The sequence below is a fragment of the Palaemon carinicauda genome, chromosome 21 (assembly GCF_036898095.1).
Source record: "Palaemon carinicauda isolate YSFRI2023 chromosome 21, ASM3689809v2, whole genome shotgun sequence".
In the NCBI taxonomy this organism is placed as follows: domain Eukaryota; kingdom Metazoa; phylum Arthropoda; class Malacostraca; order Decapoda; family Palaemonidae; genus Palaemon; species Palaemon carinicauda.
The window spans coordinates 87,126,748-87,146,286 of record NC_090745.1 but is presented as its reverse complement, the minus strand read 5'-3'; the positions used below and the strand labels follow the sequence as shown (position 1 = coordinate 87,146,286).

General features: G+C 45.9%; 1 protein-coding gene across 1 annotated transcript in view; it reads left to right on the top strand.

Annotated features, from left to right (window-relative positions):
• The first annotated feature begins 4,897 nt into the window (after positions 1 to 4,897).
• The window catches only part of Ssadh (succinic semialdehyde dehydrogenase), a 204,628-nt gene continuing 189,986 nt past the window's right edge, over positions 4,898 to 19,539 (top strand). The window contains exons 1-2 of the mRNA XM_068345083.1: positions 4,898 to 5,085; positions 18,468 to 18,602. Of these exons, the coding sequence (XP_068201184.1) occupies positions 5,035 to 5,085; positions 18,468 to 18,602 (186 nt within the window). The 5' untranslated portion in view covers positions 4,898 to 5,034. The remainder of the gene's footprint in view (positions 5,086 to 18,467; positions 18,603 to 19,539) is intronic.

Here is a 19,539-nt window from a genome sequence, read left to right as displayed (position 1 = left end):
ATCCAATATTTACTGTTCAAACTTAATCAGTCCCTTCCTAGCCGATCAAGACTTGGGAGTTGATAGAGAACCATGACTTACGAACGTCACCTGTGTGTGACACTGTGAGCGTTGTAGAGCACACCCCTCACTTGTAGCTCGTTTGTACATTGTTTATATGCCAAATACAAATGGAAATCATTCCTATTTACAAATGATATTTCATCTTCCATTGGATACTCCGTTCTCACCATCCATGCCTTTCTTCTATTTATCTTCAGCCCAAACTCGTGTGATACTTCATGCATTCTGGTAAGCAAGCATTGCAAATCCTGTGGTGTTCTGCTAACAGGGATAACATCATCAGCATACTCTGGGTCTGCTAAATTCCTTTCACCAACCCAGTCCAAGTCTTCTCCACCATCTCTGACTGTTATACGTATTACAAAATCCACGAGGTGAATAAACAACATAGGTGACAACACATTCCCTTGGCGTACTCTGCTGTTCACCTGAAATTCATTTAACAAGACTCCATTAACATTAACTTTGCACTTGCTATGCTCATAAACAGACTTAATCAAATTTACATATCTAAGAGGAATTCCATAATAACGCAGGTCTCTCCACAAAATTGGCTGTTGCACGTAGTCAAAGGCTTTTTCATAGTTCACAAATGCCATCGAAAGGGGGATTTCTATATTCTACGCATTGTTGTACAACATTGCTTTTTTTATACACAAAGAAATTAGGAAACCTCCTTAACCAAGTAAAGACCTTTACATTTTGGAACATCAATGATGATAGCATATATTATAAAGTACATTTCTCCGATAATTGAGTATGTTACGTTTGGTATCACAATCTTTCAAATCCTCTTACATAGAAAGCTTAAATTTTTTTCTCAGGTTGACTTGTACAGTATTTTGACAAAATAGAAAAAAATAAAACGCACTCTAGTAATTTGTACGAAAATTTACGTAAAATTTGTAGTTTGGTTATGAGTGAACATTTGATAGAATTTTGTTTTTATTATACTTACTGTTTTTCCCGACGATGGCGATACTTATTATTATTATTATTATTATTATTATTATTATTATTATTATTATTATTATTATTATTATTATTATTATTATTATTATTATTATTATTATTATTATTATTATCATTGGGATGAAAAAAAATGATGGATAAAGTGGACTGTATACTTAATGTTGTTACCAAACTATAAAGCCGTCGCAAAAGTCTTTTCGTAACAACTACCACTGCTCCCTTTACGGCTTCTAAGGAATAACGGGAGATTTCTCTCCCCAATAAACCATTAATTAGTATAACCTATATTCAATAGTACTAGTCATATAACTCTCAACAATAGAACAACACTCTAAGTCCTTTCATCTACTGAGCAGTCCCTACTGACATGAACTCAGCTCATAAGTTTCAATAAGATACAAGACAAGTTTTCTCTCTCTCTCTCTCTCTCTCTCTCTCTCTCTCTCTCTCTCTCTCTCTCTCTCTCTCTCTCTCTCTCTCTCTCTCTCTCTCTCTCTCTCTCTCCATGGGTAGATTTCCAACCTGAGGACCGCAGTTTGTAGTCTCGTTTTCTTAGTCACACAAACTTCTTAATATGAACACCTTGATGTTAAATAAGTATCAGATCAATTCTTAATTACCAACCATATATTCAAACAACAATATAATGGAGGATATCGAAACGCACTTGTTAAATTGTAGTCAAACTCACTTTAATAGCTAAAAGTTAAATTTTACATAAATGAGGGATTATTCAAAGACAAACTCAAGGGATTTATAAGTCAATGGCACTTCAACAAAATTACGACAAAGTTAAAAGAATAAGGGTAAATCACCACTTCTAGTCTTGTACACACACACACACACACACACACACAACCATCCACCACCACTACACCCGATAACAGATCGACTCAAAGTTTTGAGCCCCAGGCCCTGGGCAAAAGCTGTCTCCTCCTTCGTGCATTCAGATTTTATACGAGGAAAGGAGACAAGTTATTTTTCTCCTAAAAGAGCTGCTTACTATTGCCAAAGAGTCTCTCCTACCTTTGACAGGAGCAAAGTGGGCAATGAACAATTACAGTGAAGAAGAATTGTTTGGTAATCTGTGTTGTCAAGTGTATGAGGACAGAGGAGAATCTGTAAAGAAGAGGCTAGACCAGGGGTGGGGAACATTTTTTTTGGATGAAGGCCATCTTGCAATTCCTCAATGCTCCTTAAGGTCGCATAGAATTTTGTTGGTTATTTTATCCTCCAAGTAATAATCTAAAGAAAGAGTGACAGGTTTATAAAAATTTTAAGCATCACAATTTGAAATATTTAAATTAAGTACTTTTTATACAAGTAATCAGTAAATAAATTATATTGAAAATTTTATTTTAAAATATTTCATTTTAGTTTGGGTAGTTTTCAAACTACAGTAAGTAAATGAATAATATCGAAAGCATGTAATTTTCAAATTACTTTAGTTAAGCAAGTAGGTTCTTTGTATTGAAGTGATAAATAAAATAATATTAATCTTTTGGAAAAGATAGCTTATAAATATCAATATTGGCAAGTAGGTACTTTTTAAACAATCACATCTCATAAAAATGCAACATCCCAGTAAAAAATTGTATCTGTTTAAACACACTTAGCTGTTTTCATTGAAAAAACCATTTATTTGCTTTCTTAAGATGTTCAATAAATCCCTAGTTTTTAGCCATCATAGCTGGAACACCATCAGTGCATAACTTATGATAATAAGGAAGTAAAATTTAGTCCTCTTTTGTGACATTGCTTATTGAAGTTTTTAAAATGTCTGTTCCTCTTATCCTTGCGTTAAGGTTACCTAAGGGAAGCTGTTTTTCATACAATCAAAACTCATCAGTGAAAGCACAAATAAGATATTTTTATGCCAAACATCTGGAACCTGTTGACTCTTCTAAAACTAAAATAGATCACAGTGGGGAGATGGACAAAACAGGAACTCTTTCGTCCACCATACGTTAAATCACTCACTCACTGTAACTAGCAGTTTTACATTGTCAGCTACATCAGCTGCTGCAGCTGACAATGAAAAACTGCTAGTTGTATTAAGTTAGGATTCATTGAATTCAAGGAAAAATTGCTTTTATTCTCTGGGAGGTACATCACTGAACACAATTTTCTTATTGTCTGTGTGTACATATTGTAGGTGTGTACATACAGTAGAATTATTTCAAACACACAATATTCAGTGTCAAAGCAGAAATATACTACACATACTGTACATATACCAAAGGCCGTAGAAGGCCGCACGTGATGGTCCAGAAGGCCATATGCGGCCTTAAGGCCGCAGGTTCCCCATCCCTGCGCGTAGACTATTCGGTGTGTGTGTGTGTGTGTGTGTGTGTGTGTGTGTGTGTGTGTGTGTGTGTGTGTGTGTGTGTGTGTGTGTGTGTAGGGCAAAAGGAAAATATACCATAACCAGATTACCAGAAAGAAGGATCCGATGTAGTACAGTACTGTCTGGCCAATCGAAGGACCCCTATGACTCTCTAGTGGTAGTACCTCAACGGGTGGCTGGTGCCCTGGCCAACCTACTACCTACATATTCTAGTATTCTCATGTTTACTCGAATGACTTGTTAAAAAAAACTCGAGTAAAACTGATTAAGGACATATTATACGCACAAAAAAACGTGCCTTCTTGTGATCCAAATATATTTTTTTCTGTGAACCATTGCCCGTGTTATAGGGCAAGGGGTTCCCCTGCAGACTGCAGAATAGGACTAGAAAATGCAGCCCTCTAAGATAAAGTGACATGGCACGTCGCATGTCTGCGATGTTTTTTACAAAAATTATTGGCAGAAATTATAAGAGAAAGTTTAAGTTCACACCACTTCCATGTAATCTATCTTATCATAATTATTGTATTACTTTGGAGAAATTGGCGAGATTATCAAATAATTTTCATTATAAATGTTTTTAAACAGCTTAAGTTATTTTGGGAACGTCCAAAACGCGAACAGCTGAATAGGAATATTTTTACTTCTAGCCAAATTCAGATATGATTATGCAAGCTTACAGATAAAAGTTGTTATATAATGCTAGATTTCTCAAACACTGATATCTGTTATCAACTAAAAATCAGTGGAAATTGTTCACCATTTGGTTTCAGAGATAGCAAAATAAAAAGACTCTTTTTTATAGTAACGATCACCTGTTGTGGAACTTGTGTGTTCATTGATATTCTCTCTTATTAGATTAGATAAAAGCTCTAAGTTGTCATTTCCTTATGAGATAACATACTTTATAAATATATCTTTATCTCGTCTATGATCGAGAGATGATGAATGAAAAACTGTTTTCTTTCAGTCTACAGGTCAGCTGAGAGGTAAGTGAACGAGACCAGTCACCAACCTGACTTTATAAACAAATTACTTATGGACTGACCATGGACATCGTACAGCTCACAATGTTGCCAACTTGGCAAAAAGGTAGCTAGATTTGGCGAATTACTTGGAATAGGTATGGACCGTATGGATAATGCTAGCGAAAATACAGGAACACTTGAAAACGAATGGTAAGTGTTATCAATTAACCCCCCCTCTCTCTCTCTCTCTCTCTCTCTCTCTCTCTCTCTCTATATATATATATATATATACTGTTATATATATATATATATATATATGTGTGTGTGTGTGTGTGTGCGTATGTGTATTTATGTATATACTGTACATATATATATATATATATATATGTATGTATGTATGTACATACATACTTACGTACATGAATATACTGTATACTCCATAAACACACACAAACAAATCTAGCTACTTTCCATGGAGTCTGGCGAATTTTTGAGGCCTCCTCCTTCGACGTTCTGGTAAACACATTTGGCACTGGCAGCATTGCAGCTCACTCTCTGTGCACCCTGCACTGCTCACCCACCCAAGAACCTTGAGCTCAGCAGCATTGACAAGTAACAGCTGACTAGAGTTACGGGTATTGATTCTTTACCTTCTTGAGTCCGTTTTAAACTTATTTCACTGCAATGCAGATTTTTAGACAATCGAGAAGGGCGCTTCAACTTCAGCGGCATTTGGTAATTATGAATTATTTACGTGACATTATCTGCAATGGTATATTTTTGGATAGGGAAGAAACAGGATGAGCTTGTTACACCAATTTAGCTTGCTTCACTACATGCCCAGTTGAGAGCTGCGCGTTGCCCGCTACTTCTTTTGAATCAGCAATGCTACAGATATGCTTATTATGTCAATGAATAATAGTATACAACTAATTTATGTATTAAAAATTTGATTTAGCTATGATATAGTCATAGCATAACGCTGGATAACTTGCCCAAATCGCGTTTAATACGGATGAACACAGTGATTATCTAAGTATAGATTACTTTATTTGGGTAAACCACCACATCTAGGACAAGATAAGTATTGGTGTATGCATGGCAAGGGCAAAGTAAATAACTGGACCTTAGTTTTTGTTTTACAGGTACCTTTATTATAGGTTTATTATAGTTTGATTATTTACATGTGCACCTATCCTCATAACTAAGCTTAGGACACTATCATTACTCACCTTGGAGCCTTTGTAGTTCGTTGGGACAGACCGAGCGTGAAATTTCAAAAGTTATAACTGAAAAACCATACGTTATAAGGGAAACTCACAAGAATACCCCATAACCTCTAGGTTCTCCACTTAACCTAAGGTTCGGAGCCTTTGTACATCAGCGGCCTGTTCCTCGTGTGTGGATTAAAAATGGACATGAACTAACCTAAACTTTCCCCCTAACCTAACCTGCAAGCCATGTCCTTACCTAATTACCTAACGGTGGGGGGGGGGCCTAATGCCCCCCTTACACTGCTGTATTCTAAGTTAGCCATAATAATACATACAGGTGGGTGCTATCATACATACAGCCCTAAGGTCCTCCACCTAACAACCTAACTTAACAGTTGCAGGACTAAATGATCTCATAACGATTCAGGCTTTAATACAGGAATCTCATCAAAATTTTCTGGAGGATATAACCAAGCATCCAGTGCTCTATTCCTCTCATAAGTCCTAGCTGGCTTAAGAATGGGCTTAGGCTGAATAATAGCTCTAGTAGGATGGTGGCTTTTCCTATGTCGTCAGGACTTGTTACAATCTCAGGACAAAATGTATGATGAGACTACTGCAGCCACCCCATAGGAGTCACCATCACTACTAAAACCAGAACTCTGAGACTTCAGAGGAAGTCGGACTATCATCCACAAGTCTCTGTTACAGGATCAGGACCCTTCGAATACCAGAGAAAGTGCCTCGCAAGACAAACTGGAGATTCAAACCAGGTCTTTAACTGGATATGGTGAGCTTTTATCAGTTCAGGAGCCTTTGTAGGGTGATGGCCAGATCCCGTAGAAAACGGGAATATTCTGAACTGTGGCCGTCGTTCTAGAAACGATTTTGGCGGGAGAAGCTAACTTAAAAAACCCACCTAACCTATGCTAAAAACCGTATCCTTAGCCAGGGGGGCTTCGCCCCTCCGGACCCCCCCCCCCTTACACAACAGTTTCCTTACCTACGTGTACGACGGGAGAAGCTAACTTAAAAAACCCACCTAACCTATGCAAAAAGCCGTGTCCTTACCCAGGGGGGCTGCGCCCCCCCGGACTCCCCCTTACACAACATATTTAAGGTCCGTAGACCATTTCCAACCGTTTTTATTCTATGCAAGATAACAGGCGGAGCGATAATAAGCAAATTAGGGTGCTTGGCCGTAGCGCTACAAACTACCCTCAGTTCACCATCAGGCATTATTTGCAGCTCATAGGTGACTTTATTCTCGTGTACCTTAGTAACACGGAATACCCCCTCAAACCTAGGGATGAGCTTGTTCGTCAGATGTCCCAACTAGTGCACCTTTTTCAGAACCAGAGAACCCTCCTTAAATGGTTTGTACCAAGGATGTCCTTTAGCCCATGGGTCTCTCGTTTCTGCTGACAGCAATGGGATACTATTCCAGCAATAGCGGAATATCTTGTATATCTTTGTGAAGAAATGCTCCTCTCAGTTTCGGCAGTGAAAGGCCACCACTCAGCCTTGACTCTGGTCTTTAATCTGAAATGAGTAGATATTTCCTTCTTGTTGGAACTTTCTCTCCTCATGCGAACTTATGAGATTACCTGCCCCCAGTCGGAAGTGAGACCTCCTCCTTGAAACGTAATTCACATTCTTCAGTCTCTGAAGGGTGCTCCCTACAAATCATTACGCCAGGCTACAGATTGCTATCTTACTCTGAGGATGATGTTCCTACTCCCGTTGGCTTTGGCCAAAAGATTTAGTGAACTGCATGGTCTTTCTTACGACATCGCCCATTCAAGAGGATTGGAGAGGTAATTCTTAACTTTATCTCTTGAGTTTATTGCTAAAACTCAGAATCCATAAGTAGCAGATCCTAGATTCAGGCCCTTCCAGATTGTGAGTCTTCGTTCAGTAACCGAAGACCTAGACCAACTGGTACTGTGCTCTGTGAGGAGTCTGAGGTGTTATCTAAAAAAAAACAGCAGTACCTCGTCCCCATTTGTCAGTACTCTTTGTCAGCACGGGGAAGGTCAAGAGGAGGGTCACGAAAAACAGCATCTCTGCATAGATCTGCAAGGTCATTGACCTGGCAATCAATCCTGACCCTCCTCCATCACAACAACCAAGAGCTCATGACATGGAGAAATACAACGCTCCTGGCATTCAGAAAGAGCTACTGTACTCTGTGACGTAGGTGCTACAAGCGGGCGTGTGGAAGAGTAAGACGACCTTCACCAGCCAGTACCTGCAAAACGTAACCCACAGGAGCATGGAAACATTTTCCATTGGTCCTGTGGTGGCTGTACAACAAGTGGTCTGAACACCTCCGGCTCCTTGATAGACAAGTAGTAGAGTAGTTTAGTCTGGGGTGAATGGGTAAGAAACTGACTTCCTTTCTTTCATCCACCTTCCCCTCTCTTGGGGATAAAGTACCATAGTCCTCAGCACCTCACCGCCCTACAGGTAAGAACCATTTCCATTGTGTGACTTGGTACATTACAATGAATGGAGGTCAATATTGCTCCTACTCATAAAGGTGTTGCTCATTTTGCTAGAAACTCCAGGGCAGAACTGCTTACTTGCACATTGATTCGCCATTCAGCACAAACAACAATTACACACTGTAAATAGGAAAAGAAATGAAAAGTTAAAGTAGCCAAGTAAGAAATAACAAGAGTATGTGTCTGTACTGCTTGGCAGGTGATGTCAAAGTGGCTTTTCTTTGTACAGGTTATAAATTTCAACAGCTGAATTTCCAGCTTCACTGAAATCATACTCCTATTAAAAGATGAAGGTTTGTATCCATGTAGGAGTAGATACAAATTACTTAAAATTTGGGATTTTGTTCAAGAAATGTTCCTTTTTCACACACTAAATCAACACTGACTCTATACTCAAAAATGAGGCAGATTTGCAGCAACTCGCAGGGATGCCCTTTTAGCTCAGAATATTTTCATGATAGCTGATTGGTAGGAAGTATTTTTGTCTAAATAACATCATTGTTTTCAAACAATTACCAAGTAATGTGAATCGAAACTTATTCCCTAACTTAGTTTTTTTTCTCATGTAGGGTTTGTCAATAAATAATTCTAACGAATAAATATATTGTAAAGTATTGTGATGGTAAGTCTAAATTTAATAACAATACCAGCTGAAGTCAACGACAGAAGCTTGTTTTTGGATGCACGCTACATAAATTCGTAACTTTTCACATATTTTAACCCAAAATGCGATAAATTACACTAAGCATAAGAAAAACATGTCTCAGTATTATAAAATTTCTTTGAATGCCAGAATCTACTAAAAACGTGGAATTAAAATCGCTTTTGGTGAAAATTGCCGGGAGGTAAAAGGAGCATTCTACTGTCAAACACCGTAGCGGGTATGAAAGGAAGATGGAGTGGTATCGCGGTTGTAACTTGGCGGTGAAATTATGAATGAGTTTAATTGTGATTTGTTCCGTAACCGAAATACAAACCACGCTATTTACTTAGGGTTTACTTTCGGCGTAGCTGAAATGACGAGCCATTAGATTTTAACGAGGGTTAAACTACCCCCGCGTTTGTTAGCACGGGGGTAGGGGAGGGGTTGCTAGCTACCCCTCCCCCCACACACCGGTGAGCTGCCTCACTTCACTTTTGGCTTGGACGATGTACAGACGTGTCTGTCTCGTCCTCGCATTTTTGACAGCCTTAATCTGTGTTTCTTTTTCTTACAGTTGTGTGTTTGAAGTTGGCCTCTACCTTTTCTTCCCATTATGTGGAAGTGCCCTGGACTCCCCGACCGTCCCTGTGGAACATTCATGTCGGCGGTCGATACAGACCCTCACACCCTTTGCCCGCAGTGTCAAGGTCAACGGTGTGAAAGTGATAATGTTTGTATGGAGTGTAGGGAGTGGCCTACCTCCCAGTGGGAGAGGTTTGCCCGGCGGCGTAAGAAGAGTTCTAAGCAAGACCGTTCTCCCTTAGGGACTGCCTTGGGGAAGGAAGGCTCCAAGGACTCTTCTTCACCGAACCTCCTCCGAAGCTCCCACTCGTTCGGTCTCTCGTGAGAGGCCGCCGAGTGGTAGCGTAGGTCCTTCTTTTGTTTCCCAATCTCGGGGTTCGGGAGAGGGTGTTGCCTCCCATAGTGAGGCAGCTGCCCCTCCTCCTCCGGGGGAAAACAATGTTGATTTTTATGACCAAACTGTGTCTAACAATGATCTTTTCAAGCTTTGGGCTTCCTTGGGGCTTAAGGGCTCGCCCTCCAAGGAAGCCCTGTTTGATCTGATCCAGTTGGGGGCAGCTGTCCAACAGTCGCCGGTAATACCAGAGGTAGACCCTCTGGCTATTGTCGACGTTGTTGTGGCAGAGGCGTCTGACGGGTTGGGTCAAACCCCGGCTGCTGCTGTTGCGGATGTTGCGGAAGGCTCAGGTCCTCCTTCCGAACATCCTTCGAGGGGGAAGCTGGGTCCAATGGTCTCTCCTGCGGGTGTTCCTGCCCCTCGGGGGAGTGCACTAACAGAGACTCCTCTTCGGAGGACCGACGACGGTGATACCCTGCCTCGAGGATGTCTTCGCCGTAAGGCTCGCCCTCCTCTTCACCGCCGAGGCCTTCCTTCTCCTTACAAGGGAGTTAAGAGGCGCCTTCTCTTTGGGTCTTCATCTTCTTTGTCCCCTGCAAAGGATTCTTCTCGTCGGGAGAAGACCGTGGCAGTGACATCACTGGACCTCTCCGCAGATCGTTCGCGATCTCCTGCGCCTGCCAGATCCTCCTTGTTAATTCAAGCACCGGTCGCTTCGGGGCAGAAGGGCTTATCCCACAATGTGGGTAAGTCCCCTCCGCGCCAGGTTACACCTGTGCGCCCTTCAGTAGCGCGCAAGTGCCACCGCTCTTCTGATCGCCAGCGCCCTCCTGCTCGCCAGCGCTCACCTGCTCGCCAGCGCTCACCTGCTCGCCAGCGCTCTCCTGCTCGCCAGTGCTCTCCTGCGCGCAAGCGCTCTCCTGCTGAAGAGTCACCTGACTCTTCTCGCCAGCGCTCTCCTGCTCGCCAGCGTTCACCTGCTCGCCAGCACTCTCCTGCGGATGAGTCAACAGACTCTTCTCGCCAGCGCTCTCCTGCGGATGAGTCAACAGACTCTTCTCGCCAGCGCTCTCCTGATCGCCAGCGCTCTCCTGATCGCCAGCGCTCTCCTGATCGCCAGCGCTCTCCTGATCGCCAGCACGCTCCTGATCGCCAGCGCTCTCCTGCTTGTCAGCGCTCTCCTGATCTCCAGCGCTCTCCTGCTCGCCAGCGTTCACCTGCTCGCCAGCGCGTAAGCACTCTTCTGTCCCTGCTGCGCGCACTGCGCATCAACAGTCTCCTGAGCGCCGTCAACCTCCTGCTCGTCAGCGCACTACTGCGCGCCCAGTTCCTGATGCGCGCCATGCGCGTCAACGTTCGCCCACGCGCCCACGACCTTCGGATCTGGACGCAGGCAAGGACATTGATCCTTTGCCTTGCCAGCGTTCCCCTGCGCGTCGACCGCCGCCTGCGCATCACCGTGCGTTTTCTCCTGTGTGCACTTCTAAAGTGCATGCGCGCCCGCGTCCCCACGAGTCGACTCCTGAGCCCACCCACGAGTCGACTCCTGAGCCCGCCCACGAGCGTTCGCCCTCGAGCACATCAGCGCCCCCTGGCCCTGCGCCCCAATTAGCAACTTCTCTTCGCGCTACTGTGCGCCATCCTACGCGCCAGCGTTCTCCTACGCACCCGCGCGATCCTTCTCCTGTGCGGGAACGCTCGCCAACGCGCCCACGCGTCTGATTGCCACAGGTCACCAACTCGCCCACGCGCTAACTCGCCTGTGCTCAGTCGGTCGCCTACTCACCCCACGCGCCATCGCTCGCCAACGCGCCATCGCTCGCCAACGCGCCATTGCTCGCCAACTCGCCATCGCTCGCCAACACGCCATTGCTCGCCAACGCGCCATCGCTTGCCAACGCGCTTACACTCTCCTATGCTCCACCGATCGCCTACGCGCCATCGCTCTCATGATCACCAGCGATCGCCCGGGCACTCGCGCACACCCTCACCTGTGTATCCACGCACACCTTTGCCTGCGCGCCCCCTCGCCAGCGCGTCCACGCGCCCACTCGCCCGCGCACCCAAGAGCTCACGCGCCAACTCGCCCGCGCACCCAAGAGCTCACGCGCCAACACGCCCGCGCACCCAAGAGCGCACGCGCCAACTCGCCCGCGCCCTCATCTCCGCGCCAACGGTCGCCCGCGCACGACCCAGCGGTTTTGCCATCGCTCGAGCGCCAGAGCGACCCCCAACGCGATTCCCGCCAGGTTTCGCAGCGCGCCCAACCTTGCGAGTTGCTGGGGCCGCATGCTTCCAGATCGTCCTCGCGATCGCCATCTCGTAAGCGCCGAGCACGCGTCCAGGAGCAGGAAGATTCATCGGAGAGGTCCAGGCAACATTCTTCTTCCCTTTCTTCATTTCAGGCAGGCCCAGTAGTATCCACTCCTAAGGATCAGCCGATCCCCTTCCCTCCAGCGGGAATCGCTGACACTGCGTCAGTCAGCCGCCAGCATTGGTTTGGTTCCCTGATGAAAGCGGTCGTGCAGGCTATGAAGCCAGCCCTCGCTGATCTGGGACTAAAACCAAAGGCTCCCTTGCCCCCGCTGAAGAGAAGGAGAGGACTGGATTTCGCGGTAACTTCTCCCAGGGTTAAGCTGGCTCCCAAGAGGTCCGTCGGGAAGGCCCCTTCCCCTTTGCAGGCGTTTTCTCCTTCTCCTGCGGACGAACCTTTCCCGTCCTCAGGAGAATCCAGCGAGGTGAGGCACTCTCCCACGGCACCAATGGGAGGAACCCCACCTTAAGGAAGAGAAACGTCTCGCGTAGGAGGGACCTTGCAGACCTCTTTGCTAGAGTCCTGTATCCCTCCCAGGAGGGAGCCCAAGGACTCAAAGACGATACCCAAGTCATCTTCGAGGTTTCGTCCAGAGCCAACCATTCCCCGGGAGAATGTCCGCGTGTCCCCCCAAGAAGAGCCAATGGGGACAGGAGACTTAGCTGCTAGTCCACAAGGAGGAGAGCAGCGGGAGTCAGAGCATGCCTTCTGGCAGGTCCTTAATCTAATGAGGCAACTCAATAGTTTTAAGGACCCCGAGACCGCCCCCCTCGAAGGAAAGGATACGGTCCTGGACCAAGTTTATGGTATTCAGAAGCCCCCCAAGGCCAGTGCAGCCCTGCCATGGTCCCAGGGGGTGAAGAGTGCCAGGGACAAGGTCGAGGGCCAGCTTTCCGAGCTCGCCTCCTCCAGCCGTTCTTCTGCCGGGAACAAGCTCCTCCCACCTCCTCTGCTGAATGCGAGGAGGTACTTCGAGATCATGGAGGAGCCTTGTTTAGCTCTTTCCCTCCACCACTCTGTGGAAGAGCTCACCAGGGGTCTCTCTCTAGAGAAACTCAATGCCCGGCAGGTGACATTCTCAGCGTCGGAGATCCTAAGCCAAGAGAAAGTCGCTAAGTGTGCCATGCAGGCCACTTCGTGGCTGGATGTCTGGCTAGGGTCTCTGGGCATCCTATTGCGCTCTGAGGACTTGTCCAAGGAGAGCAATAGGAAGGCCCTGGAGACCTTCCTCCTCTCGGGCACGCGCTCCATTGAGTTTTTGGCTCACTAGGTCACTAACCTATGGGCTAACTCGATTCTAAAGCGACGTGATGCGGTGACTGAGAGGTTCCACCCGAAGGTCCCCGCTATGGATGTCAGCAAGCTCAGACATTCCTCTATCCTTGGAGGAAACCTGTTTGAGCCCAAGGATATAGAACGGACAGCTGAGAGGTGGAGGAAGACGAGTCATGATTCGCTCCTCCAGAAGGCCCTTACATCTCGGCTCTACAAACCTCCAGCTCCTCAACAACAACAACAGCCTCGCAGGAGACCGAAGCAGGCTCCGGCAGCTAAGACCAAGGTGTCTAAACAGCAGCCCTTTCCTGTCAAAGACAAGAAGGGCGGAAAGTCCTCCAGGGGAGGCAGGAATCCTAGAAGGAGCGGGCGAGGCCGCAAACGCTAGGATTGGCAATCCCCCTGCGTGTCCACCTGTAGGGGGATACCTGCAAAGTTGCGTGCACAGGTGGCTGCAACACGGGGCCGATTCCTGGACAGTCATTGTGATCGGACAAGGATATCGCGTCCCGTTCATAACATCTCAACCTCCCCTGACAGCGAATCCAGTGTCGTTGAGCTCCTATGCCATGGGATCTGCAAAGGGGCTAGCCCTTCGGGCAGAAGTCGAGACCATGCTGAAGAAGGATGCTCTCCAGGAGGTCGTCGACGGATCCTCAGGCTTCTTCAGTCGACTCTTTCTTGTAAAGAAGGCGTCTGGAGGCTGGAGACCCGTCATCGACCTCTCAGCCCTGAACAAGTTTGTCAAGCAAACTTCGTTCAGCATGGAGACAGCAGACACGGTCAGACTTGCAGTGAGACCGCAAGACTTCATATGCACACTGGATCTGAAGGACGCGTACTTCCAGATCCCAATCCATCCGTCTTCCTGGAAGTACCTAAGATTCAGCCTAGACAACAAGATCTACCAGTTCAAGGTGCTGTGTTTCAGTCTCTCCACAGCACCTCAGGTGTTCACCAGAGTGTTCACACTGATATCTTCGTGGGCGCACAGGAACGGCATTCGTCTCCTCCATTATCTGGACGACTGGCTGATCCTGGCAGACTCGGAGTCGATCCTTCTTCAACACCGAGACAGGCTTCTGGGAATTTGCCTAGATCTAGGGATCATGGTAAATCTCAAGAAGTCCTCTCTGCTCCCAACACAACGACTGATATATCTAGACATGATATTAGACACCAATCTCCATAAAGCCTTTCCATCAGACGACAGGATAGCAAGGCTGAGGAGGGTTGCAGAGCCTTTCCTCAGTCGAGAAGACCTTCCAGCCCAATCTTGGTTACGTCTCTTAGGTCACCTAGCCTCCTTGGCCCGTCTAGTTCCCAACGGCCGCCTCAGGATGAGATCTCTGCAGTGGCGGCTCAAGTCCCGGTGGGATCAAGGCATCGATTCCCCGGACTCTCTGGTCTCGATAGGACCTGCGGAACGGACGGACCTGCGGTGGTGGCTGACCGACGACAATCTTCGAAAGGGAGTTGATTTTCTCGTCCTTCCCCCGGATTTGATGCTGTTTTCGGACGCATCAAAAGAAGGGTGGGGGCCCCACTCTCTGAACCAGAGGGCCTCAGGCCTATGGTCAGAATCAGAAAAGTACCTCCACATCAACCTGCTAGAGATGAAGGCCGTATTTCTGGCCCTCCAACAGTTCCAACAGACCCTGGCGGGCCACTCCGTGGTGGTGATGAGCGACAACACCACAGTAGTGGCTTATATCAACAAGCAGGGAGGTACCTTATCACGACAGCTATCCCATCTTGCAGTAGAGATACTGAGATGGACCGAAGTCCACTCGATACGTCTATCAGCTCGCTTCATTCCTGGCAAAGGGAATGTGCTCGCCGACAGTCTGAGCAGAGCTTCGCAGATAGGGAGTACCGAGTGGTCTTTGGATTCTGAAGTAGCCAACAAAGTCCTGACTATGGGGTTCCCCGACAGTGGATCTGTTTGCGACAGCCTTGAATTTCAAGCTGCCTCTGTACTGCTCCCCAGTCCCGGACCCCAAGGCACTCTGGCAAGATGCCTTCCAACAACGGTGGGACAACATCGACGTGTACGCCTTCCCACCGTTTTGTCTGATGAGAAGGGTGCTCAACAAGACCAGACTATCGGTCAACCTGTCGATGACCTTAATAGCTCCGCTATGGCATCATGCAGAATGGTTCCTGGACCTTCTGCAGCTCCTGACGGAACTCCCGAGAGAGCTTCCCCCACGACACGAGCTACTCAGACAACCACATTGCAACATCTTCCGCAAAGCCGTAGCATCGCTTCGGCTTCACTCCTGGAGACTATCCAGCGTCTCCTCACTGAGAGAGGCTTTTCGCAACAAGTTGCGGAGCGGATGTCTCAACACCTGCGAAAGTCATCCGCCATGGTCTACCAGGCGAAGTGGAGAGTCTTCTGTGGTTGGTGTCGTGGGAGGGGTATTTCTTCCCTCGATGCCACTATTCCAGCAATAGCGGAGTTTTTCGCGTATTTGCGGGAGGAAATGCGCCTTTCGGTCTCGGCAGTGAAAGGCTATCGCTCAGCCTTAAGCCTAGCCTTCAGGCTGAAAGGAATTGACATTTCTTCCTCGCTGGAACGTTCCTTACTCATACGTAGCTTCGAGCTTACCTGCCCTCAGTCGGAAGTGAGACCTCCTCCATGGAACGTGGTTGGGGTCCTCAGGGCTCTGAAGAGACCCCATTTCGAACCATTACGCCAGGCCTCTGACCAACACCTGACTTGGAAGACGGTATTCCTGCTCGATCTGGCTTCGGCCAAGCGGGTCAGTGAACTTCATGGTCTCTCATACGACATCGCCCATTAGAGGGGATGGGGGGAGGTAACGTTCAGGTTCGTCCCTGAGTTTGTTGCTAAGACTCAGAACCCTGGAGTGCCGGACCCACGGTTTGACTCCTTCAGGGTTATGAGTTTCCGTTACGTAACAGATGACCCAAATCATCTGCTACTTTGCCCAGTAAGAAGTCTGAGACGTTATCTGAAGAGAACAGCTGCAGTCCGTCCCCGCATGCAAGCTCTGTTTGTGAGCATGGAAAGGATGAAGAGGAGGGTCACCAAGAATACCATCTCAGCCTGGATTCGACGGACCATTCATCATGCCTTGAATCCAGACCCTCCTCCGTCACGTCGCCCTAGGGCACATGATGTCAGGGGCATCGCCACGTCCCTGGCCTTCAAGAGAAACTTCTCTGTGACGCAGGTGCTACAAGCTGGGGTCTGGAAGCGTCAAACGACCTTCACAGCCCACTACCTGCAGGACGTGACCCACAGGAGCCTCGATACTTTTTCTATCGGCCCTGTGGTGGCTGCACAACAGCTGGTCTAACCTCAGGCTCCTTAATGGACAAGTAGCAGAAGGTTGAGGGCACTGTTACATGGTTTTAGTCTGCGTGAATGAAAGAGTACGTCTGGCCCTTCTTTCTTCATCCTCTCCTCTCTTGGGGAATGCAGCATCCTGGGTCTCTGCATAGCTGACCTCAAACCTCTGCAGGTAAACCATGCTTCCTTTTGTTCCTAGTATTAAGAATGATACTGTCGCGTCCCCCATACCTTGACGAGGTGGTATGGGGACGTCCTAGCCTAGAATTCCATATAAAGGACTTCAGGTCAACTTCCTAGGACGAGTCACACTTCATTTCTCCACACACAACTTATGTAGGCCGCATGTTTTTTGCGTAGCAAGAAACTTGCGAGGTGCAGGGACTCTTTTTCTCGAGTGCTGGTCACTCGGATTCTGAGTCCCCGGGTAAGCCAAAGCCAGTAAGGCTGGGGACTTTCCACCCTGCCTTAGGGTAAGTCACCCTATGTAAATTGTGTGGTTTGTATTTCGGTTACGGAACAAATGACAAATTCGGAGATACTGTAATTTGTATTTTTCCTAACCATACAAACCTTAGCTAATTACACATATTTGCCCGCCAGCCCTGTCCCCCAAGACAAGTCCTACCTCTAAGTGAAGTGAGGCAGCTCACAGGTGTGTGTAGGGGGGGGGGGAAGGGTAGCTAGCTACCCCTCCCCTACCCCCGTGCTAACTAGCGCGGGGGTAGTTTAACCCTCGTTAAAATCTAATGGCTTTTCATTTCAGCTACGCCGAAAGTAAACCCTATGTAAATAGCTAAGGTTTTTATGGTTAGGAAAAATACAAATTATCTCTGAATTTGTAATTTTTATGCAATTTATGCAACACTACAGTATCCTTAAACCAAAAATATTGCAATTAATAGAATCTAAACCTTTAAGAAAAAAAAATAGCAAACCCTTTCCATATGGACTTACAACATAGGCCTATGATGTAAGTCCGTATAGAAAGGGTTTGGTATTTTTTCGTAAAGGTTTGGATTCTTGTGTACAGTATTGTGTAAAATATGCAACTTTACACATGCTAAATTAATCAGTGATATACGCACACACATGCATATGTGTTCCAATATCTCAGCTGACATCTCCCTTGTATCCTTCTCTATATGGACTTACATCATAGGCCTATGATGTAAGTCCATATAGAAAAGGTTGGCTATTTTTTTGTAAAGGTTTAGATTTTCTAATAGCAATAATTTTGGTTTGAGGATACCGGAGTGTTCCATAAATTGCGTACAAATCACAAAATTAAACAAATTCATAATTTCACCACCGAGTTACAATCACACTACCCATCTTTCTCCCTCATATCCCCGCTTTGGTGTTTGACAATAGAATGCTCCTTTTACCAAGTTTCACCAACAGCGAGTTTTATCAATAACACGTTTTCAGTGGATTTTGGCATTCAAAGAAAGTTTATAAAATTCTTTCTTATACTTAGTGTAGTTTATCCCAATTTGTGTTAGAATATGTGAAAAGTTAAAAAATTATGCAGCTTACATCCGAAAGCAAACTCCTGTCTTTGACTTTGGTGGATGTTGTTAATAAATCTAGACTTACCATCATGATAATTTATAATACTGTATATTTATTTATGTATATTTATTTGTTAACATTATTTATTTACAAAACATATCTGAGGGAGAAATTTAGGTTAGTAAATAAGTTTCGATTCACATTACTTAGTAATTATTTGAAAACAATGATGGTATTCGGACAAAAATACTTCCGACCAATTAGCTATTAGGAAACTTTTCCAATCCAAAAGGGCACCCTTGTGAGTCTGTGCAAATCTGTCTCGGTAAAAAAAAATTAACTAGTATTGCAAGCTTTTACTGTACTGTATTAGATGTGCATCGTTAATTTTGATTTTTTTCTTTGCAGCTAAGATATGACTTCCATAGAGGACATGGATTTCGTTATGCCTCATTGTTACACCAAGAAGGTTATATTGGTGGCAAGTGGGTATCTGCCTTAAGTGGAAAGACATTTGCTGTAACTAATCCATGCAATGGGAAGGTAGTGTATATTTTCTAATGTACTAGAAAATATTAAGTTGTTCCTACTCAAATCCAAACCCTTGTTCTTTACATTGGAGAAGAAATCAGCACTGGCTGGCATACGGCCATATAACTTTTAATGAGGTGTCAACAACCATACCAGTTGTTACTAGTGGTAGCAGGGTGAAGCACTGCTATTCCCCCCACTCACTCATACATTCTCTACTTTGATTTCAGCTGTGGTTGAAGACAAACATCTCCTTCCATGTATTCTGGCTTTGGCTAAGATTTAGAACTTGACGGGGAGCAATGTGGGTTTGGCCAGGCAAGGTTGGGCCGCTACTGAAATTTGATATGGACCCTCACTATCTTTCCTCTTCATGCAGAGGACACTCCTGCTTGGAGGCTTCTCTTTGTCCTGAGTGTTGGTAGTGGCTATCCTCCCAGTGGGAGTGGTATGGTATGAGAATGAAGTCTAAAAGGAAGTACCGGCTTCTGGAAGTGTTGGTTTGGGGTGCACTACAGAAAAGTGTTTCTGTTGTGCTATCATTGTTTCCTTTGCGGGACGATCAGTCCACATCGCCAACAGGCTGTGTTTGTCCTTCCCTGCCTAAGGGAGGGAAGATGATCCCCCTGAATGGTCTCTTCCTGAAAGGTTTATTAAAACATGTCAGTGAGTCTTCAGTTCCACGCTCACTCTTCGAAGCGTAATTCTTTGGAATTAGACCACGGGGTGTGTTAAACGAATCTTTACAGCTCTCACCCCCCATCTTCATGCCCTTAGGACACATCATACCTCTCTTTGCAAGGAGAGACCGGAGCCTACTCTTGAACCCAGAATGTCTACTTCTTCCAGAATAGAACCTGCCAAGTTGCTTCCTGTCCAGCAATACCCTCTTCCTTCCGAGGAAGGAAGCGAGGTTAAGCAATACTCACCCGTTGAGGAGAGACGAAAT